This window comes from Malaclemys terrapin, chromosome 11 (assembly GCF_027887155.1).
Source record: "Malaclemys terrapin pileata isolate rMalTer1 chromosome 11, rMalTer1.hap1, whole genome shotgun sequence".
Classification (NCBI taxonomy): Eukaryota; Metazoa; Chordata; order Testudines; family Emydidae; genus Malaclemys; species Malaclemys terrapin.
Window position 1 is genome coordinate 35,426,017 of NC_071515.1, and position 24,349 is coordinate 35,450,365.

The window sequence follows — 24,349 nt, forward strand, 5'->3', positions numbered from 1 at the left end:
ACCAGGGAGTAGAAAAATTGTGATTTTTCTGAAAGAATTTTTAAGAACAGTTCAGGACATACAGGGAAACCCCACTATAATGCACCCTGCGATAATGCAAATTCGGATATAGCACGATCATAAGGTGGCTCCCATGGCTCCAAGCGCGCAAAAAAAAAAAACCCACCAGCCCGAGCGCCACTGAAGCACCAAAAAAAAAAAAAAGGGAACGTGCCTTCCCCACTGCCTCTTCCCTCTTACCCCCGCTTCTCCTTTTGGCGGGAAGAGCCTTTCTCCTCCCCAGCTGCTCCTCATTCTTCCTCTGCCCCTTGCACATCTCCCCTGCTCTCTGCCCAAGAGAAATTGACCGGCTTGAAACTGACCGGCTTTAAATGGTAAAATTTTTGTAACCCCACTATACCACGACCCCGCATTTATCACGATCGAATTTTTTGGACCCCAATCATCGCATTATAGCGGGGTTTCCTTGTACTATTTGTGCTCTGTCTGAATGTTTTAAGATCAATTTCAAAATTCAAGTTTGCAATTACCTTTCAACTAATGTTTTTTAAAAAGGGAGTTTCAAGACAGGATAATTTATTGTACAGACCATTGTTACAAGTTATTTACTCCAAATAAACAATCGTATTGGTGTCTGTGCATTTTGTAGAATGTCTTATGTAATTACTGAAAAAGATGGGATGGATGAGAATAAGTTAAGATGTTTACTTTGTAGGTCTGCAAAATCTAGAAGGAAAGCTCTATTCTGTTTGTAGAGCAGTGGGAATCGTTTCTTCACCAGCTTGTTGTTGTAGTATACAAAAAAAATAAACACAGAAATGTACCTAAGTAGCAGGCTGAAGAAAAAGATGGTAATTCACAGAAGCCTGTTATCACTTCTGCTGCATATTTGAAAACTTCCATATGAAATAGATGTTAATTTCCTGAAGAGCAGCTGTTTAGATATTTTAGTCCTTTTTAATTCTGTTCCAGTGCATGACATCAAATATCCTTTGGTGGACATCAAATATCCACTATGGGCCCGATCCAACTACCATTGATGTAAATGGAAAGGTTCCTGTTTATGTCAATGGGAGCTGGGTCTGGTTCTACATACACACAATTCTGTAAGTAATTGTCTTTATTAAACTTTGGTTTAAACATTTTGTTTTAATAAATTTTGTAGTCCCTGTTCAAGTTCTGGTTGGCTAAACGTCAGCCAGCCAGCATACGAAAAGAAAATGTTCACTCAGTTAGCCCCAGATCATAAACAGGTGTCTGTATTCTGCGCAGGCATATGGTTTCTGCCCTTTGCAAAATCAGGACGTTAATACATGTATCATTGAAAATTGTGAATAACTTGTGAATTTGATTTTTTTTTTTTTAAGTTGTAGTCTCATATCATGCAAGTACCAGTGTTTTGTAAAAGTTTACAGCACCTACTAAATGCTCCTAAATGTATTTATACACAATATTACATAATGGACTGAAGGCTTACTGAAGATGCATACACCTCTACTTTCTTAGAATGTATGTTTCTACTTCAATTTCTAAATATCCAATTTTTTTTCTTCAAGGACAAAAGGTGACGATCCATGACCAAACCGAAATTAACCTGGTCTCCTTTCGTCGTACAATTTATCTTGCTATTCAGTCAAGGTAAAATGCAGTATAATTCATACTGAAAAAAGTGTGTGGTCCTCTAGAAATTAATGCATTTATATTGAATCTGTTGAATACAGGGTTGTTAATAGCTTTATCATTATATTACACACTTATAAACAAATTGAAGAGATGTTTTAGAGTGGGGTGGGCAAACTTTTTGGCTCAAGGGCCACATCTGGGTATGTAAATTGTATGGCGGGCCATGAATGTTCATGAAATTGGGGGTTGGAGTGCGGGAGGGGGTGAGGGTTCTGGGGTGGGACCAGAAATTAGGAGTTCAGGGTGTGGGAAGGGGCTCCGGACTGGGGCAGACAGTTGGGGTGCGGGGACGGGGTGAGGGCTCTGGGGTGGGGCTGAGGATGCGGAGTTAGGGGTGTAGGAGGTGCTCTGGGCTGGGACCGAGGGGCTCATAGGGTGGGGGGTGGGGATTAGGGCAGGGGGTTGGGGCTCAGGAAAGGGTCAAGGGTGCAGGCTCTGGGCGGGGGTCAGTGGGAGCTGTGGGGGCGATGCTCGTAGGAGCCGGAGGGAGACATGCTGTTGTTTCTGTGAGCCACGCAGAGCCACAGCATGGAACCGGGCAAGCCCCAGCCCCCACTTCCTGGTGGGAACTTGAGGGCTGGATTAAAACATCTGAAGGGCCGGATGTGGCCCCCGGGCCATAGTTTGCCCACCCCTGGGCTAGATGAACCATTGGTCTGACCCAGAATGGCCATTCTTAAATTCTTAATTTAGAGATGATTTAGTACATTACATTTCTAAACTTCCTTTTTGGGTGAAGACTTTTAAAAGGTTACACTAGATCATGTTTCTGTTTTATGGAGCACTAGTACAGTCAGGGCAGATTGCGGGTACGGGGAAGCAGTACTTTTTCAGACTCTGCCCACAAAATAAGCTTCACCCATGTGAATCTCCAGTCTTAGAGCAAATTGTGTAAATATGCAAAATATAATAGCATGTGTCCCTTTCGTTGTTTCTTGAACGTGCCATGAACTCTTATAGGCTCCTTGGGCTTGGCTTTTTCATGAGAGTTAAAAAAGAACTGGTAGTTTCTGCCAAATACTAGCCTCTTGTGGTACCAAAATGAGTCATTGCTCAAAGTAAATTGTACAGATGGGTGATCCTCTTTCTCCTTTCCTACATGAAGAATGAAATAGTGAACAGTAATTTATTACTGGGCAGCTGAGTTAACACCTTACAGAGATGAATGGAGGCAGTTCATATCTCTCAGAACTATTGTTCCAAGCTCTCTTCAGACTCTCCTCAGGACTTGTCTACGATACACAGTTTAATTGACAAAAGTCAGCAGAGCCATTGATAGCTGGCTCCAGACTCCGGGTGCGAATCTCCCCAACGGAGGCGAGAAGGCCCAGGCGACTTCCCCCCCGCTCCGAGCTGGGTGCGGAAAGGCAAGAAGGCCTGGGGGGCAGCGGGACTCCCGGTGGGGAACTGCGTGGAGTTGAGAGTCCTGGGTCTCAGTCCCCACACTGCCACTCTTCAGTTGGTGGAAGTGCTGCTGGTGAGGACGTACATCATCGACAGAAAGAGGGTGGTGTGGACATCAGCCGCTACTATAATTAAGCGGTGGCTGTAAGTCAACCTAATGTAGGCAGCTTATCTTTGTAGCATAGATATAGCCTCATTGTCAGTTACTTAGTCAACAGTTTTAGAATTTCTTCACAACATAACAGCTGTAACCATAACAGCATAACAGTAACAGCATTTTTTAAATGAAAACTGAGATGCTAAAGATCAGATAGCAACTTCAGAAAAGTATATGGGTATGGGTACAGAGGTTACATTTTGGTATTTTACAGGAGTTAGTCAGAATGAACTAACATATTAGTTTGTTACTAGACTTTGTGTATTTCCATTTTGTATGATGTAATAGCAATGTCTCATAAGAGAGTCATCTTGTTTTTAGTCTGTCTGCAGATTTATTGGTTTTGGATTCACTTTCAGATGCAAAATTGTTAAATAGCAGAATGCTGTTTGGAAATATTTTAGTTTAAGCTTGAGAACTTTTTAAGGAAAGCTGTTGAACACAGTGCTTTTGATGAGTAATTAAAGTGTGGTGAAAGGAGAATTTTTTCAGTCTTCTTTAAAATGCAGATCATAGTTTTGATTTAGACAGCTTTCCCCCTATTGTTTCATTTGTCATCATACTTCAAATACTGATTTTCTCTACCACCCTTATGTTTGGAAGGAGCTAAAACTAGCATTGCCAGGGCATTTTAACAGCAATAAGTTCAATTACATCATATTTTTATCATGCTAAAACACTGTGGTTTGTACGCTTAACATCACTGATATCAGCATAATTCTGTATGTGTTTTTAACATAATGTGTACTCAAGGGAATACAAACTATTTTCTTTGCAGCTTAGACTTTGAAGAATGTGCTCACAAATTGCTGAAGATGGACTTTCCTGACAGTCAAACTGTAAGTAAGCCTTGCTTTTTATTCCCTTTCTGTTTCTCGGGGGGATGAGGGGGAGAGGGAGTATAATTTGATCATTAACATTTTAACAAAATTAATATTCACGTGATATACACCTACAATGCAATCATGTTACTTATAAAATGGAATTAACTGCTATTACAGGTATTATTTCTCAAAATGATAATTATGTAATCTTTATGACAAATACCATGACATTTGATTTTTGTTTGTTTGTTTTTTGTTTTTGTTTTTTCTTTCTCATTTAGCAGTTACCAGCTAAGTTCCCTCTAAGCTGCATGGCTGGGTGGCCGCCCAGCCAGCTATCAAGTGCAGTGCACTTCAGGTGTCCCTCCCCCCACTGAGTGCTGCTCTTGCTCTCTGCAGTGGAGCCCCTGGCCAGCTGCTCCCGGGAGCCTCCTGCTAGCTGTGCGGAGTAGGGGAGGGAGGGAAGAGGGGAGATGCTGATGTCAGGGTGTCCCCCACCCTGTACCCCCTCTCCACATAGTGTGTGGAGGTAACAGGGCTCAGGCTGGAAGGAGCTTGCTGGCAGCTGTCGCTGTGTCTCAATAAGCGGGCTTCAGACTGCTGAGTGCCGATCTACTTCAAGGGGCAGCAGGTGTCTCTCTCTGTCACACACACGCACGGTCTCTCTCTCTCTCTGTCACACTCCCCTTCTAACACATACTTGTGGTGGTGGTGGTACTTCTTTCAAAGTGTGTTTTAGTTTTTGACTGCGTTTCATAATTTTTATTTCTCTATTATACTTAAATGTAATTCTTTTGAGTAGCGAGTTCTAAAATCCCTAACCTGTCCGGAAGTAATTATCCCTATGGTATCTTTTTAAAAATATATATTGTTTCTACTGGTGATGCACATCCGCACATTACCTTGATATGGTGCACATAACAAAATTCATTCCGCTCATTAATAGAAAAAATTAGAGGGAACACTGGTTAGCAGTTTAGATAGTTGGGTGAAATTCCTTCTTTTCAATATACATTTTTAACTATAAAGTGATGTCATTCTATTTATAAAAATGTTTGTTATACAAACTGTTGAAATATTGTCATTTACCACAAATGACAAAACTACTACTATAGAACAGCTACAACTTAGAGGCCAGAGAATGTCTCTGAAGGAAGATTTTTTTAGTAGGTTTCTGGATAGCTGTTGATTTTATCTGTTCAGCTAGAAATTCAACACAATTGCTTCAAAAGATGGAATTGTATCCTGTTTTTATGGGATGCTTTACAAAAAGGTTTTGTTGCTTTCACAGTCTTGTTTGAACAATATGTACTGTATTAAGCAATCATCTCCAAGTATGGCTGTTTCGATGGAAGCTTGAAGAGCGTCTAACTATTTGTGTGCAGATAGTACATCTAAAATCCATTTGACTGCTCTGTTTTCTGAAAAGGAAATTGCTGTTTGACTATGAAACCAGATCCTGAAGCGGTGGGCAGGATCTAAATAGCCATGTAATCTCCAAGACAGGCATTTAGTCAGAGGTGAGATTGTACCTCTTTCATGCATTGAACTTCAAAGTCACAATTCCGATACCTAAGCTAGAGCTCACTTATCTGTTGATTATTGACAATCTCTTTTATTTGAAACAAAATATGATCCAGATGCATGAAGCTCATTTTTATCAATGCAACAATTAGTGCAGGTGAAGTTGATATGATATAAATATCTTTTCTCTGGACAAAAAGGAACTGTTGACGCCCTTTTGGAAAACTTCGATAAATATTATAATTAGAAATTATTTTTGCTGTTTACTATGTTTTCTTATTAAGGTTATTTGCAGATAAATAGGAGACTAAGAGGTTATCTGATCCTGCTGTGTATTTCCCTATCTGAAGCTCTAAGTCATTTTGTAGGAGATGATTCAGTAGGGAATAAATGTGATGTTAAGCAGTAGAGGATTATGATTTCCAGGGATTTCCAGAGGCATAACCAGAAAATTCTGAACAGAAAAAAATCTTGTTGTCAGGCAAATCCGTTTAGTTATTAAGAACAAATCCAGAAAATACAGTTTACAGTACAGTGTGTACTTTTATACCACTCCCATTAGGTGACTGCCCCAAGGTTCACAACCATTTATCCAACTTTAATGCATCACCAAACAACTCCATACAACCATCAACCACCTGCAAATGGTCCAGGCACCAGCAGCACCCTCTCATAAGAGTCTATTTTCAAAAAAACCCCTACCACACTCATAAGGCCTTGCAGCATGGCTACTGAGGATGTTGTTCAGGCATAGTAGCTGCTTGTTTAAATCACATTTGTGTATTGGGTATCCAAAGCACCCATACCATCTCCTCCACATAAGGACACTGAGGATACTGTGTATCAGGGCATCCTGACTTCCCTAACTCTACTCCTAAATTGCCAAAGATGCAATATGTGTATGATGGCCAGATGAGTAGAAAACTTCACTGAGCAAATGCAGAATCTAAGATTTCATCTTTTTAAAAAGCACCTGTCCTAGCCTGCATTGATGTGAAGGTTATCTTTTGAGTTGAAATCATCACAGTGCTGAATTCCCAAATCCGTAGGCAGTGTCAGTGCCTTTGCTCCTGCCCTGAGCTTCCACAGCCTGAAACAAAGCAAAAGCTGACAAATTTTGTCAATTTTTGCTGTTTTTCAGACTCCTGCAGCAACAGTAAAGCTGAAGGGAGTCAGGTCAGGTTCATTCTGCTGAAGTTTGGGGAAGCTTTGAGTAATAGCAGAAGGCAGCTCGGAGACTGTTTACTGGGGAAGACAACTCAAAATATGAATGATGGGAGAAGGGTACAATAGTGGAAAATGCTCCCCATTCAGCATCCAGAAAGATGGGAAAGAGGTGGAGTAGAGAGAAGTCCATATCCTCACAGTGGCCAGGAAGTTCTGAGATGTGGGGAGGAAGACTAAAGGAGAATACCCCTTCTCCATCCCAGAAGCCAGACTTGTTGTTTGACGGGACTCCATTTTTCATAACAGGCTCTGGCTAGTACAGTGGTTCCCAAACTTTTTATTAAAGTGACCCCAAAGAAAATCCCCATGACTCTGGGACCCTCCCATCCCACAGGGTCCAAGAGGCCAGGCTCCAGCCTGAGCCCAGAAGTCTACACAGCAGTGAAACAGCCTTACAGCCTGAGCCCCATGAGCCCGAGTTGGCTAACACAGGCCAGCCGTGGGTGTCTAGTAGCTGTGTAGACATACCCTTAGAGATTGATTTTAAGAGAACAAAAGTGAGACAGAAAATACATGGTGAGGTGGAGAGCACAATGCACGGAAAGTGAAAGAAAGATGAAGGTGAGAGATTAAATAAGAAAAAACACACTGAAGACAAATTGGAAAAAGATCTGCCATGATTTACAATAGAAATAATATAGAAAGAGTTAAGACAGCAAAGGAAAAAAGATCTGTAATAAGTGGAGTTGATTGAATAGTACTTGGCAAATATATTATTCAATCAATTTTACTGGTATGAGTTAAATAACTTATTCAGTTACTCCTTTTTTGTGGTTTTCAACCAGCTTTATAGTTGGTCAAATACTACTCAGAAAAAATGTATTTAGATTAGTACTGGTAGAATTGATTTATTTTACAGTTCAGTATGGGATACAGTATAACAGTACACAACTTGTTCATGCTTTTCACTGTGGGGGGAGTGGCTTTGGAACAGTGACCTTTTCGGGGAGCCTCATGGTACAAGTGGGGTTTGCATGTTTGAATTTTAAACCAAGGCTAGTAGGCTGAAAAATCCCACAGGACAAAAACAGTCTTTGTTCTTGTTGGCTCCTTCCCAACCGACCAGATCTGATTTTGCAAGATCACGGGAGCCTCCTACACCCCAGTCTCTCCTCCCTCCACATCATGGTGTGGATGCTGCGTGGTTGAACCTGGAGGAGCGGACCTGCTCTTAACGAGGTCCAGCAAATCATCCTGGAAAGCAGAAAGCCTTCCACTAGAGCAACTTATCTGGCCAAGTGGACGAGGTTCTCCCACTGGGCGTCTGAGGGTAGCATCTCTCTGTTGTGCTCCTCCTTACAATCTATCTTAGATTACTTGCTTCATCTTAAGAACCATGGTATGACCCTCTCTTCCATCAGGATGCACCTTGCAGCCATCTCCGCTTTCAGCCACCAATCCCAGGTCAGACAGTGTTCTCACACAACATGTTGGTCAGATTCCTGAGAGGCCTCAAGAGACTCTTCCCACTGATCCCACAGTGGAATCTTAACTTGGTTCTTTCTAGGCTCACGGGCCTGCCCTTTGAGCCTATGGCCTCCTGCTCCCTTTCCCACCTGTCACGGAAGGTCGCTTTCCTTGTGGCGGTAACATTGGTGAGACCAGTGTCGGAGATTAAAGCCCTGACATCGGAGCCACCATATACAGTGTTCTACAAGGACAAAGTTCAACTGCGTCCCCATCCAGCCTTTCTGCCGAAAGTGGTGTCTTCCTTCCATGTCAACCAGGACATCTTCCTCATGGTGTTTTGTCCCAAGCCGCACAGTGAGGAAAGGAGGCTACATACCCTGGACGTCAGATGTGCCCTGGCATTTTACCTGCAGCGTACCAAGCCCTTCCACAGGTCAACTCAATAGCAGACAGGATGGAAGGGCCTTCCGGTGTCCTCACAGAGTATTTCCAACTGGATCACCTCCTGCATCTGGACCTGTTACAAGCTGGCACAGGTCCTACTGCCGCCAATTGTGAGGGCCTATTTGACCAGAGCTCAGGTGTCCTCGGCAGCCTTCCTGGTGCACGTTCCCATCCAGGACATTTGCAGAGCCACGAAGTGGTCTTTGGTTCACACGTTCACGGCTCATAACGCCCTCACGCAGCAGGCCAGAGATGACGCTGGGTTTAGCAGAGTCGTGTTGCAATCTACACGTCCTTGAACTCGTGCTTGCTTCAACCTGGCCGGTGCCCCGATGACGCGCCTCACCGCCCACTCCACGAGGGCCCAAGTATCCTCGACTGCCTTCCTGGCTCATGTCCCGATCCAGGACATTTGTAGAGCAGCAGTTTGGTCATCGTTCCACACCTTCGCTGCTCACTATGCGCTTGTACAGCAGTCCAGAGACAATGCTGCGTTCAGATCAGCGGTTTTGCACACAGCAATGTCTCACTCCGACCCCACCGCCTAGGTAAGGCTTGGTAGTCACCTAATTGGAATCGATATGAGCAAGCACTCGAAGAAGAAAAAACGGTTACTCACCTTTGTAACTGTTGTTCTTCGAGATGTGTTGCTCATATCCATTCCAAACCCGCCCCCCTTCCCCACTGTCGGAGTAGCCGGCAAGAAGGAACTGAGGGAGCGCTGTGTCGGCTGGGGTATATATCCAGCGCCATGAAGGCGCCACTCCAGGGGGCTCCACAGCCGACCCACCGGGTGTTGCTAGGGTAGAAAATTCTCCGATGATCATGCACGCGGCGCACGCACTCGAAGAAGAAAAGAGAGTTACCTGTTCCATAACTGGTGTTCTTCGAGATGTGTTGCTTATGTCCATTCCATGACTCGCCCTCCTTCCCCACTGTCAGTTTCCAGCAAGAAGGAACTGAGGGTGCGGGAAGTTGGCAGCACCCCTTATACCACAGCATGTGGCCGCCACTCCGGAGCTGGTCCTCTACGGATACCACTGAGGGAAAAACTTCTGGCATCGGTGCATGTGGCTAGTCCACATGCCTAATATGGAATGGACATGAGCAACACATCTTGAAAAACACCAGTTATGGAACAGGGTAACTGTCTTTTTCTCCTTAGCCCCAGTTGTCCTTTTCTGGTTGGTTTTTCTATAGCAAGCGTTCTCAGCAGCCTTTTTCTTTGAGTCCCCTCCACCCCCCATATGGTATAAAAACTTCAGAGCCCACAGCAGCTGTTTTTCTGCATATCCAGTAAACTAAAAGCCAGGGCCGGTGTTAGGGAGTAGCAAGCAGGGCAATTGCTCAGGGCCCTGCAAAGCTAAATTGCTCAGGCTTCAACTTCAGCCCCGGCGGGGCTTGAGCTATGGCTTTCTGCCCTGGGCCCTAGCCTGTCTAACGCCAGCCCTACTCTCTGACTTATTTTGGTGGCCCCCCTGAAACCTGCTCGTGGACCCCTGGCTAAGAACCGCTATTCTGTAGGAACCAAAGTGGAGCAGGCATTTTGGAGAGTGCACTTTTTTTTTTTTGAGTCTTCTAACTTATCTTTCAACCACCTAGACACAGGGACACTTCCAAGTAGAGTGACTTTTCCATGATACAAAACCACATCTGGAGCTAAAGGTCTTCACAAAAATAAGTGATTCACTTCACGTGTGGGACTTGAGAACTCTATGATACTTTTTTAATACTTGGTTACATCATGATTGGAAAGGTGTGTGTATTCTGTCATTTAAACTTTGATGACAGTCACTTTGGCATGCAATTTGTGTATTAGTATGTAAAAACCTTTGAGCTATATGGTAGATAAATTGTCTATAAAAATTAAAATGTACTGGCTTTTTAAAGCAAATGATGGACTTAAAGTGCAGACTGTTGGTGTCATAGGCATTATCAGAAGTGTTATTAGCAAAGAAACTAGTGCAGTAACCTTTAAAGCTATAATTGAAGTTAAAATTGCTATGTGAACTTGTCACATCTCTCTGAAAATTAATTAAATCATTTCAGAGTTTGTTAATTTTTAATCTAGAAGACAGTTACTCTAGACCTAACCTCAACTTGTTTTGATAACACTAGCAAGAATGTCTTTGTGGGTAAATCTATTTTCATGCATGTGGTTATTCAAGATATTCTCCTAGAAATCATTGTAATATTTAATTAAAATGTTAAAATATTTAATTACTGTAAACCACAAGGGATATCAATGTTGTAATTGCATTTAATATGAGGAAAAAGTAATTGGTTTTGCAAGTCGTGCTGACTTTATTAGCAATAGCATCAGCACTTTGCTCTGTTTTATTGTTTGAAAACTGATTACAGCATTACTGTAAAACAGGGTAATATAAAAAAGTTAATATGCATTGTGTTAGCTTGATATATTAAAATGTGACTACGTTGAAAAGAATGGCCTTAAACAGATTTGTAAGTTAGCTTTTTTGGTACAGTATTTGCTGAATGTTATTTGTTTAACACTGAATAGATGCCTTTATTATTTTTGTTAGTTTGTTTTGTGTATTTGAACTGTGTAATGGGCAAAAATGTTTCTTTTAGGATTTCATGATAGAAGGAATGGTACAAATGGGAGTACATTACAACAGATTTAATATAAGACTTACCAAATTTGAAGTATAAATGTGTTTAGACTTTTTTTTTAATTGCAGTGGTATTAAATATATTTATTCTCTATTGATTGGGGGAAATTTTTGTTCTGACTTCTCAGTTTTGAGAAAATAACTATAAATGTGTGTGTTCCGTTTTTCCTTAGATTTCTAATTAGTCTAAAGAGGCAAATATATTTAAACTAATTGCTAAAGAGGTATGACTGACAGTCTAATTGTTACTTTTAGCGTGCAGTCCCTTTTTTGTGTGCGTTAACAAGTCTGACAAGCCATCCTATTAAAATGCTATGATCTAAACAGCTAGACATATCCTTCATAAGATTTAGATCAGACATCTGAAAAAATCTACAAAGTTGGCATTTTAAAACATAATGTATTTGGGAACAACTATCATTATTTTGTTGTTGTTGTTTTGTTTTGTTAATGAACTAAATCTTATGGGAAAATAAAATAATGTTAACTAAATTGAACGAAGTGCAGTGTTGTTAAATGCATTGTCCATTTATATGAAAATGTTTGCTTCTGTTATCTTAATATTAATTATTCTTTATAAATGGTTTTTAAGTTGCTGCTACAGGGGCAGATTGTGGACCCGTTTACACAATTGTGCAAGGGAGTAAGGAGGTATAAGGTGCCCCCATACGCCTGTATGACAGCTACCCAGATAGCAATGCAGAGAGGAAAGAAGCTATATCCCATTCCCCCATCTCACTTCTGCACAAGTCTACCTTCCCCAGTGGAGCAGAGGGAAACTGGAAAGCAGATTGTGACTCTAGGCTGTCTACACTGCCACTTCTGTCGGTATAATTTATGTCGCTCAGGGGCACCTATGTCAGCTCAACATAAATGACGCTGACATAAGCGCCGGTGTGGACAGCACTATGTCTATGAGAGAGCTTCTCCTATCAACATAGCTACTGCTGCTCATTGGGGTGGACTAATTATGTTGGCAGGAGAGCTCTCTCCCGTCGGCCTAGAGCAGCTACACTAGAGATCTTAGAGCTGCACAGCTGAAAGCTCTCTAGCATAGACATAGTCTCAGAGTCATGATCTCCTGGTCTACTCCAAGGGGCAATGCAACAAGGTGCTCCCCTTGTTAGGGCTTGTGGCAAATTCATGATTGAGCCTTATCATTTGATATAGCTTTTCTTGCTGTACAGTAATTAAAATGTAATAAATTTCTGATTTGAGGGGAGGGAAGTCCAGATAAAAAAAATTGTATGTTTCAAAGTGATTTTATCTGTAAGGTAACTTAACTTACACTTGTTAATCAATTATTCTTTTAAATTATTTTACTTGTAAAATTCTTCAAGAACTTCATCTTTCAGTGATGCCAGAAAGTTCTCTACATAGCAGAATAGAATGTGCATAAAAATATCTAAACTGGAACTGTCAAGTAAAGTGTCATTAAAAAAAAAAAAAGCCTTATACTATATTTTGACAGAGAAACAAATGTACTTTTCAACATTTATGTGGTGTCTTTTTAGTTTTAATGAACCAGCCCAGATCTTATATTTGGTTTTCCGGCATTGAAAAGAGACTTAACAAAAGCAAAAAAAAAAAAATCCCACACCTATTTTAATAGTTGGGGGTTTTTTAGTTCTTTTTGATTTATGTTCCTATTGGGCCTTACTAAACCCTAAATTTTGTATCTGAATTACTGAACAGTCCCTTAATTGTAATACAAAAAGGGAATAATTTTAGCCATTATTTGGATTAGATTTTTGTGGTTTAGAGTAGACATGAATGTGAATGAGAGAGTAATTTAGGCCCCAATCCTGCAGAGATTTTTGGCATGGTTTACATTTGAAAGTTATAGCAGCAGCATCGGGGTGTGAAAAAAACACACCCCTGACTAACATAGCTGTGCTGATATGAATGTTTCTCCCCCTTCCCTCCCCCCCCAATAGATGTAGCTATATCAACAGAAGAGTGCTTCTGTCAATGTCGCTAATGTAGTTTGTGGAGGTGGTCTTCCTACACTGGCAGAAAAAAAACCTTTTGTCAGTTAGGCTGCGTCTATGTTATGGGGTTATGCCAGCATAACTCTGCTAGTGTAGTCTCTGTGGTGTAAATGTACCCATTCACTTATGCTTAACTTTGCACAGGACTAGTCCTAAAGAAGTCACTATTCATAAATGTAAAGTTAAGCAAATGCATGTCTCTCTGTAGAATCAACACCTTAAGTTCTGATCTTGAGACTACAGAGCATTCTCAACTGCCATTTACTCAAGGAATTTCACATTTACGCTTGGCTTTATCATTCACTTTCTATGAACCTTTTCTTATTGCATAAAGGTATCAGTGCTTTAAAAGTGGTTTCCCTTTTTACAGCGTATTGTCTTTTTAATCTTGCAGTTAAATCATAATGTTGAATTTGTGATGACTTTCTTTAGTAAAACTGTAGGATTATAACTTCCCTACAGATCTGGGCAGGTGGAGAAGTTTGGATAGAGAAAGTTAATAGCCAACCCCAAATACCTTCCAAAATAGTGGAAATACAGAAAACTACTGAAATTGACCCCTCCGACCTTTATTTAGAAAAAATTTAAGTTCTTGTTTCAAAGATGGCATCCATGTGAAAATCATTCTTTAATATTTCTGCATTTATGGAGTTGATTTCTACTACTACTACAGAGAATTTATGTCGAGGAATTTTTGTGTTATCTTATAACAGAAAGAACTCTGCAACATGATCCTTGACTGCTGTGCTCAACAAAGAACATATGAGAAATTCTTTGGTTTACTGGCAGGGGTGAGTTCCACTTTCAGACTTCAAATTTTACAGCAAGAAACATACGCGTCGTTTAATATGGCAGTAAAAGTTTTCATATAAGCATCTTATATTTTACAATAAATACGTCGATTATGTGTGGCTCTTTTGTTCTGAAGTTGGTTATATGAGCTGAGGTGGTTGGATTATCAGATGGTAATAAGCATTCATAGTAAATACAGAATGGGAGCACACTTTTTCCCTATTTTTTCTTTAATGTTCCTATCTTGTAGAAGGATGGTCCAGTGGCCAATGCATAGCAGTAACAGTAATGGCACTACATAAGTGCAAAGTACTATGCTTTGTTATAAACAATTTTCTTGCAGGAGCAGGAAAGATGGTATTTTGGAGTTCTCCGTTGTTTCTCCACTTCATTATGGTTGCTTAGTTAATTTAGCAAATTAGGATGACTTGATTCATTCCTGCACCACTCTCTCACTAAAAGAAACAAATCTGGTTTTCTTCTTCTTCTTGTCTGTGTGTATGTAAAATGGGTTATAACTTTTGTTACAATTATTTATTAAGTAGCCGTTTATCTTTTACTCCACCTGTAATCTCAGTATAGCTGACTCTAATAAAGATTACATAAGTAAAACTTTTCATGTTCTTTCAAGGTTACTTACAGTACAGAAGTTTCATTAATTTCTAGACTATCAGATTTCAGAAAATGTTACAGCTGATGTAGCTGTGCACAAAGGACCATATTTCCTTTTTCTATTATTCACCTAGTACTAACAGTTACCTTATAATTTACTAGTAACCGGTTATAAGAAAGCACTTGGTTCCATAATAATCCTGGATGTTGAAATTTACAGAGTAAATTTACAGCACTTTATTACAGATTGTCACTGAAAAATATTTCAACGTTCAGGATTATTATGGAACCAAGTGTGTTCTTTATATTTCTTGGAATTGCTGTTTCTGCCTGAAATGTCTTGACACTAACTATGCTCCTTTCTACTTCTCTAGTTTCAAATAAACTTGCAATGATGCAATTAAAAATATTATGTCTTGTGGTATTGTATTAAGGGTTCCCACCAGGTGAGAATATTAGAAACAAGATGTTGCAAGGTAGAAGAAATTACCTTATCTAGTAACATGTCAAAATTGGTAATTATTGTTTTATAATGCAAGATTAGTTTCCTCTGGGAAACTGCTGGAGGTAATAAATTGATCTTTATATTCCATTTAAAGGTATTTTTTCCTTTCCTTTTAAAAGGAAAGACTGGTATAAAATGTTTAGTTCTAAATGTATTTTTGTTTAATGTTCTATTTAATCTGGTTATTTCAGCGTTTCTGCATGTTAAAAAAAGAATACATGGAATCCTTTGAAGCTATTTTCAAAGAACAATATGATACTATCCACCGTTTGGAAACAAACAAATTGAGAAATGTAGCCAAGATGTTTGCTCATCTTCTGTACACAGATTCACTTCCCTGGAGTGTAAGTAGAAAAGGGCTGTGTCCTAGCTTCTTTCTTCAATAGTTAGTCTGTGGTGCTCAGAAATAAATTACAATATATCATGTTTTGTGTCAGGGATACCTTTTTAAGTCTAGGTTTTTAAAGCCTACTATGACTGTCTGATTTTTAAAAAAAAAAGCAAAATGTGTTATTTTAATTGATATTCTTATGAATTATATTGCTATAGTGTTGGGATGAAAGATGCTATTTTATATATGGGCCAAATGATGAGCTTGATTTTCTAAAAAATACAAATAGAACCGGGTGTGTGTATTTAACCTGTGTTTTTTCTTAACATTTTCAGGTCCTTGAATGTATAATATTGAGTGAAGAAACTACTACATCGTCCAGTAGAATTTTTGTTAAAATATTCTTCCAGGAACTTAGTGAATATATGGGACTTCCTAATCTTAATGCAAGATTAAAGGATGAGTAAGTTGAATTTTTACTCTGAGCATTGTCCTTTGAATGCTTTCACCCTGTAAGAGTACATACAGACTCTCCATTTTCAAGTGAAAGTTTTTACTAAATGAAAATACATAACAAATTATGGCCCCAATTCTGTAAAGACGAGTGTGTGCACATTGATGTTGGTGTACGTGCTGTGACTAGTCAAAGTTAAACATGCATAAATATTTGCAGGATCAGGGCCTGTATCTTCTTGGTTTTTGTTCCACTGTTGTTTCAACTTGAATAGTAACTTCCCAAGCTGAAGCACATTTATTTGTATACATCAGCATCATTCCTGAAGGGTGTGGGGCAGAATAGTCTATTTTTGGCAGAGCGTGAAAGAGACCTCAAAAATATTAACTTTGTATTTTTATAAGATTAATTTTAAGCACAACAAAAGTAAAACATTCTCTTATGTGTGTGTTCCAGTACTTACACAATAGTGAGGATCCTTCCAATTGTTCAGGTTATTTCTTGAGGATCTAAGTCTTACTCCTTTTCAGGAGCTATTATCCTGTATGATGGTAAATTAAACAGGCACTCAAAACTCATTGAAGCCCAAACTTTGACCTACTTTAGGACCTAATTCAATGGAATTTCTACATGGAGAGCTGCTACAGAATCAGGCTCTTAAAGTTGTCATAATCTGACAGGGAAAGGCTGTCTTTTTTTATAAAACCACCACAGGCTTATGAAGACATTTTAAAATTCTGCTAAAGGAACACTTACTTTGCTGGACCCACAAAAGCATTGTTTTTTTTCATCCATTGCAGTGTCCACAAAAAGCAATGCATGAACAAAGACTGTTTTTGTCCTGTGGGATTCCTATGATGTATTTTTCAACAAATGCATGTAGAAATTAAGATTAGTCTGCTGCGTGAGGTTTAACTTCAATGTTTTGTTTTTATCAGAACACTGCAACCTTTTTTTGAAGGATTATTGCCTCGGGACAACCCAAGAAACACTCGATTTGCCATCAATTTTTTCACTTCCATTGGTCTTGGAGGACTAACGTAAGAAATCTTCTTTTTTTGGAGGGGAGGTGGGGGTGTCTTAATCCTGATTTGACATTGCTTGACTTTCTGTTTAAGGATTGAGATTGTTTATTTTTGTTGCTAATTAGGGATGAATTACGGGAACATCTGAAAAATGCACCAAAGATGATCATGACACAGAAACAAGATGTTGAGTCATCAGATAGCTCATCATCTTCCTCCGAGTCTGACTCCTCAGATTCCAATTCTGACAGCAGTAACAGTAGCTCGGGATCATCTAGTGGCAGTGACTCCTCTTCTAGCAGTGACTCAGGTATTAAACAACATCTCTCATTTATCTCATTCTCTCTTTACTGTGTGCACTGATACACTTACCACGAGGAAATAGCAATAGTTGATATTTAATTATTTATTGCTAAATCTGTACTTCAAAAATTCCTATCCGTAATTTTGATAAAATTCTGGAAATCTTAGAAGAAAATAAATTGCTTTCGGTCCATACATGGTGATAGGTTTCAGAGTGGTAGCCATATTAGTCTGTATCAGCCAAAACAACAAGGAGTCCTTGTGGCACCTTAGAGACTAACAGATTTATTTGGGCATAAGATTTTGTAGGCTAAAACCTGAGAAATGGGTTTTAGCCCACGAAAGCTTATGCCCAAATACCGTTGTTAGTCTCTAAGGTGCCATAAGGACTCCTCGTTGTTTTTTAGATCCATAGTAATTTTAATTATAGAAGTTATAACTGTTGAGAATCCTGTTTCCAGAGAGTGAAAGATGGGTTTTTTTTTTTTCTTCTTCTTACTTCCCTGTAGCCACAGTTGTGCTATTTCATGTGTCAAACAAGGGATTGCTCAGTTTTCTGCAATTCATTTAGCTTCTTATGCAGGTCTGGGTTCCTGAATCCACTTCCCATTCCTATTGCTCAGAAGCAGTATGGTGCGCTGTTATAATAACCAAGGCTCCTGTCACTTGAGAATTCTCCAAGAAAGATGAAACTTTGGCTGACAATTTGTTATGCAAAAATTTCATGTATTATAATTAGTATTTTTAATAAGATTATCTTGCTGATGTAAAATCTGCTTTTTGACATGAAGTATAATAAACATTGTTAACCTAAAATATATCTGCTATTCTAATTTGGAGCATTTAGTCTTATATAGTGTGGAGGGAGAGCAGATGATAGCACAGCATGAACTGCAGTAGTTAGGAAGCTTGCTGATTCAAAGTTAATTTGATTTATTATGATTTTAGTAGCAAAAAATACTAATAAAATAAATACACAAGCAGTATGAATTACACTTGCATTAGAAATGCATTTGTTTTCTGTTGCAAGCTTACTTTACAAAGTCTGAATTGATTGTTTATCACTATAAAGCTATTGCATTAATGACGACAAAGCACTAGTGGAGGGCACAGTTTAACCGGGTCAGAGAGGCGAAGTTCAGCAAAGAGCCAGATGGCTTCTGCATAGACAGCTGCAGCTTGGCTGAGCTGCTTGATAGGAACCAGAGAGGTTAGTCCTTAGTGGAAAAACCAACTGATTGTGCAGTCTGTCAATGTGAGCATGCTTTTTGGTAAAAGGACACTCTCTTCTACTATTTTGTCCTTTTTCCATTCAGAACCAGATAAATATATGCATTTTGATAATCTCTGCAGTATGCTTTGATTATGTACAGTAGAAGCAGGAATGTGGCAAAAATAATTAAATACAGTGTTAACTATAATAATTCTGTGTGAGATAATCAGGTTTCTTTTTTGTAACTTTGTATTCCCTAGTAGTTTAAATGTCACAGTTTTTCTAGAAAGCAAAGGCTAATTGTTGGTTGTAACTCAGGTTCTTCACATTTTTGCATCTTTTCATAGATTATAATGAGGACTTCCTAGTAGTATTCTGAAAAGCATTTCCCAGAGGAATGCATTGTTAACTCTCTTACCAGTGTAGTACTGGTCTAGCAATTAAACCTGGCACATAAATGTTGCTAGGTGAAAATCTCTTGCTAAGGAACAATTTAAGAATTTGTGATTCCTGTGCTGATGGAAGCTCTGTGCATATATAATGGGATATGGGCCAGGAATTAAAGAAATTCCATGTTTCTTAGAACAGAAAGGAAGTGAACCAGTTTTAAAAACATTTATTCTGGAAAGGGTGTTCTTGGTCTTCAGGTAAATTTCCAGGGTGAACTTCAAAAGAAAATTGAAAATTGCTTCAGCAATATGTTCTGAACATGGAAAGGGAACAGAGAAAGAGGGCACTGAGCACATAACAAATACTGAACTTGTCTTTTACTGTGTCCCCCAATGTCTCCTTTGCCAGCTCAACTGTGACTCCGTGTTGTCTGTTGGAGCACTAAGCTTGCTCATAGTCAAATAAGTTAGTTATTTTTTTATCCATTAAACTACTTTACACAGTCTCTTATTTTTACATTCCAGTAGAGCTATAATAATGAAAAAGAAACTGTATTAAAAAAAAAAACATTGTAAAATCTGACTTAAGTGACTCCCTATGGGCTGGTTTTAAACATGTCATCAGAGAAGCACCAGCAACCTCTCTCTCCACATCAGAGGTTAGGCAACTGCTGTAAAATTCAGTTATAGGATCTAAAATAAAATGTATTAGTGTCTCCTTGGTAGTTGTGATGCTTTCAAAAGGCAATTAAGCAGAGATAGAGCTGGCCAATGTGACATCGCAATGCTTAGAGTAAAAAGAAATGAAGGTTGTTTTTTAGTTGTGTTCTTTATGGTGATTTTTACTCTAGGGGATGTTCAGCACATATTGCTGATGTAATGTTTGTATTTTATTTGGCGCTCATCCTTTAAGCCCTTCTTTTAGTGACCAATCAACATAATGACACTATCCATGATTTTGGAAATATCTACCATGTCTGTTCATTCCATGGAATATAGGGTGACCAGATGTCCCGATTTTATAGGGACAGTCCCGATATTTGGGGCTCTTTTTATATGGGCTCCTATTACCCCCACCCCACCCCCGTCCCGATTTTTCACACTTGCTGTCTGGTTACCCCAATTGAATACTAAATAGGTTCTGTATTGACAGATATTAGTAGGTTGGGAAAATAAAACTTGTTCCACAGTGGAGATAGACACTAGTCTGTTCGGAAATCTAGATGTTATTTAAAGCTTAGCTTCTCTGTGAGGTAAATGTAGAACCTGGATACCTATTTTTTGGGTAGGATGCAGAGAAAAAAAACTACCTCTTTCAAGCACGTCCGGACCAGTCGCCGAATTGCTGCCGAAGACTGAAGCGGCGGCGGTAGAGCTCCCGCAGATCGTAATCGCGGCTTTTGTTTGTTTGTTTGCTGCTTGGGGCAGCAAAAACCCTGGAGCCGGCCCTGAGCACAGGACTTATGAGGAGAGGCTGAGGGAACTGGGATTGTTTAGTCTGCAGAAGAGAAGAAGGAGGGGGGATTTGATAGCTGCTTTCAACTACCTGAATGGGGTTCCAAAGAGGTTGGATCTAGACTGTTCTCAGTGGTAGCAGATGACAGAACAAGGAGCAATGGTCTCAAGTTGCAGTGGGGGAAGTTTAGGTTGGATATTGGGAGGGGAAAATTTCACTAGGAGGGTGGTGAAGCACTGGAATGGGTTCCCTAGGGAGGTGGTGGAATCTCCTTCCTTCGAGGTTTTTAAGGTCAGGCTTGACAAAGCCCTGGCTGGGATGATTTAGTTGGGGATTGGTCCTGCTTTGAGCAGGGGGTTGGACTAGATGACCTCCTGAGGTCCCTTCCAACCCTGATATTCTATGATTCTAAGTTAGCAACATAATTTACTTTTTTAGCTGTATTGTCTTTGCTGCCCTTAAGTAATTATAGCACAAATAAAAACTTTGCTTAGTGACTGTTAAGATTGCACAGGACATACCTCACCCAAAATCTTAAAAGCATGAGAACAAGGGGAAAGTCTCCAGCGTTTCTTGCCACCCTCACGTTGTCTCCAGTGCTGTCAATAACACACTTCAAGCACTCTGTAAGGTTTTTACTTTCATCTGCAACAGATACTAAAAGTGCTATATCCTCACTTCTTAAAACTCTCACTCTGATGCAAAGCCCCAGCAATGTTAATGCAGAATAACAGAATAATATATGCAGGGGAGCTGAACTGTTGATACAAGAGCATATGAGGTCACTTAAGATTTTCTGCATGAAAGTGAGAGTTTGATGAACTTGCCCTCTCTTGTGCATGGAGGAGGAGCAGCAGTGACTGGGGGAATCACTGGAAAAGCTTCTGGGACTGGTTATTCTCTATGGTAGGCTGAAGCTGGTGCCTAGGGTCATTTGGTGGCTGTAGCCTGTGCCAAGGTGCTGTTGCCCACCAGCTGCAACCACTGTTACATCGTGGAAATGGGTCTCGGAGTAGCTATCATGTTGCTGCAATACTATCCCATAGCTCTGTCATGACTTTCTCCAGTATCCCTTCTCTTTCCCTCAGGATAACTTGAGCAGACTACTGCAGGGACCTCAGCCCCTTTTGGACTGAGAGACTTTTGTGGGAGGAGTATGCTTATGGAAGATGGACCATCTAAGGATAGGGAGTTGGGACTCCTCCTGATTTCTCTTCCCAGTTCTGGGTAGGAAGTGTGATCTAGCATGTTAGAATAGTGAGCTGGGAGTCAGGATTCCTGGATTCTATATCTGTCTCTGCCACTGACTCTGTGTATGAACCTGGGGATCTGTTCAATGATCCTGCTCTCTCCTGTCACCCTGACAGCTTGCATTGCTCTAACCATTGTAATAAATCCTCGTGCTGTACGTATGGGTACAGTGGGGTCCCCAACAGAGATGGAACCCAGATCTGTCAGCTCCAAAAATGCAAGCCTTTAATACAGGGAGGCGAAGGAGAATCATGGTATGTCATCAAGGCTTTTATCCTCTCTGTGGGTGGCAGCCACGTCTGCACAGTTTTGGCTATAACGCCGTACTCTTGCTTCTCCTATGTTCTTTAGCCATTTAACGCACACAATTTTGTTTAATGATTGGTAAGGTTTCATCAGAACATTCCCATCACACTCATAAACTTAAAATAAGGGAAATATGATGCTAAGGAAAACTATTTGTGACACTTATATTTCTTGAATCAATAGATTGGCAGATCTGACTCTTGAATTCCCTGTATTTGGGAAGTTACTTTGCCTTAACAATGCTGAGGTTTCTCGTAAGGTTGTGTTAGAGTGAGCATTTCATGAAGTTGGAATATGTATTTCTTTTTGTTATATGTTGGAGATGCAAATGGAAGCCTTATGTTGGATGGAGTGTGGTATTGACAGCACTTAGGCAATATAAAATGGGAAGGAATGCAGAAGACTCCCTTTATTTCCAAGCTTTTAAAATTGTGTGTGGATGCCGTGTGTCAAGATGCAACCTTACTGTCACTAAATGAAGTTGTTGTTGTTGTTGTTTTTGTATTAATAAAACAAGTGGACGTATAGGCCAGCAACAAAACCTAGAAAATGAGGAATAAAAGATGGGGAAATCTTGGGAGTGATAGCCAGTTTACCAAATTTCTTTTTCCTTAGATTTCCTTTAGAGAATTCATTTATTTATTAAACAAAAAACCTGTTTTAGACTGCTGTTTAAAAATAAGTCATTTCTCTTCAATTAATAGAGCATGCGCAGATTTTCCCAGCATGTTTTGGAGAGACTCACAGGAGGGAATGAAATACAAAACTCTAAGCTCGTTATTTTGAACCCTGTGGCAAGATAAGCATTTAAGAATATAAAATTTTGGCAATCATTTCTCTCAAAACTTTCTATATAATATAACATTCTAATTATGCATAATTAATGACACTGAATAAATTAAAAAATAGTTAACTCATGTATGCTGTACTTTCAGATGCTGCTAAAGTAAAAAGGAAGAAGATGCAAAAGAAAAACAAAGCACTGGATAAAGTTGCCAGGAAAAAACAAGGGAGTAAAAAGAAACTACTTGAAAAGAAAATAGAAAGGAGACAGCAGGAAGATAGATATGATATTGATAGAAATTCAGAAAGAAATGCTGACAGAAATTTGAGAGACTCAAATAGGAGAGATGATCTATCTAAATATCCCTATGACAGAGATGATGCCGCTGACAGGAACAGTTACCGGAGTGAAAAGGACAGGTATCATGAAAGAAATATGGATTTAGAAAATAAACACGGTAATTCCAAAAAGAAGAAAGCAGAGAGAACTTCTTCTTTTTCTGATAATGAAAAGGACAAACACTGCACTAAAGACAGTGTACATCACAATAGGAGAAAAGAGAGGTCAAAATCTAGAGAAAGAAACCGTAATAATTCAAGTCCCAGAGAGGAAGAGGAGCAGAATCGATATCGGAATGGTGCAGAGAAATGCCCAGAGAAGTATAGCCGATATTCTGACCAATGTAGAGAATCCAGGAAAAATGAGGACAGACGAAGGGAGAATTCTCCACGTAGGCGAAAATAACACTATGCCACTGAGTTTGAAATAAATGCTTTTCTGTGCAGCTAAAACTGTGTATTTTTAACTCTATTACTGAACTTTCTTTTAAAAAAGGAGCTTTTGTACAAAGTGCAAGTTTGTATTTGTAAGGTTCATTGGCTTTCTTAAGGTTTTCAGTATTGAATCTTTTATAATCACTGTATGTGAAGAACCCTTCTGTTAAATTTCTTCCTTGGAAGAGCATTTACATTTGAGAGAGAGAAAAAAACAGAAGCTTGCTTATATTTTGTGAATAAAATAGTTAAGATCTCACTGAAATGAATGTTTTTATCAACTTAACTTCAGATGTTTCGTAAATATTGTGTTTGAGTTATGGTATCTGAAAATGCTCCTTTTTAGTTTTGTTTAGTAGTTGACAAGCAGAGCAGTCAGATTATTGTACAGAGGTGTGAAATTTCATATTCCTTTATATATAGAACATATGGACATCCTGAATAGTTTATCCTCTTAAGGTGAAAACAGACTAAACAAATTAAGGAGTCTCAAGTATTTGCAGATTACCACTCGGTATAAAAACATGACACTTTCAAAAAGCTGAGCTGAAATATTGTAAAGTGTTATGCTATGAGTACAGTTTAAAATGTCAACTGGAACTATGAGTGATGTCTTCCTATTTCGGTGATGCATCTTCTCAGTGAACTTCAAACCTAAGAGGCAAGGCTCAGATAAGTGTTATGTGAGAATCTTTTTTTCTTCAGTCTTTATAAACATATCAGCGCAGGCAGTGCAGACTGTATAAGTACATAACCAACAATAGAGACCTGTAGTGCATGTTCTTCAATTTAGATTCTCAGTTAAACTTGGAGGCAGATGTGAGCACAGGCCTCTTAGTAATCTGATATAATATAAAT

At 39.4% G+C, this 24,349-nt stretch overlaps 1 protein-coding gene across 6 annotated transcripts in view; it reads left to right on the forward strand.

Moving 5' to 3' along the window:
- Positions 1 to 23,750, forward strand: part of CWC22 (CWC22 spliceosome associated protein homolog) — a 72,787-nt gene extending 49,037 nt beyond the window's left edge. For 5 of the 6 annotated variants that reach the window (XM_054044169.1, XM_054044165.1, XM_054044170.1 and 2 more), the window contains exons 13-20: positions 1,557 to 1,638; positions 4,023 to 4,083; positions 14,011 to 14,088; positions 15,398 to 15,550; positions 15,873 to 16,000; positions 16,930 to 17,031; positions 17,142 to 17,326; positions 22,870 to 23,750. In XM_054044169.1, the coding sequence (XP_053900144.1) occupies positions 1,557 to 1,638; positions 4,023 to 4,083; positions 14,011 to 14,088; positions 15,398 to 15,550; positions 15,873 to 16,000; positions 16,930 to 17,031; positions 17,142 to 17,326; positions 22,870 to 23,462 (1,382 nt within the window). In that variant the 3' untranslated portion in view covers positions 23,463 to 23,750. Of the gene's footprint in view, positions 1 to 1,556; positions 1,639 to 4,022; positions 4,084 to 14,010; positions 14,089 to 15,397; positions 15,551 to 15,872; positions 16,001 to 16,929; positions 17,032 to 17,109; positions 17,327 to 22,869 lie in introns of those variants that run through there. The other variant, XM_054044171.1, reaches the window with a different exon arrangement.
- The last annotated feature ends 599 nt before the right edge of the window (positions 23,751 to 24,349 follow it).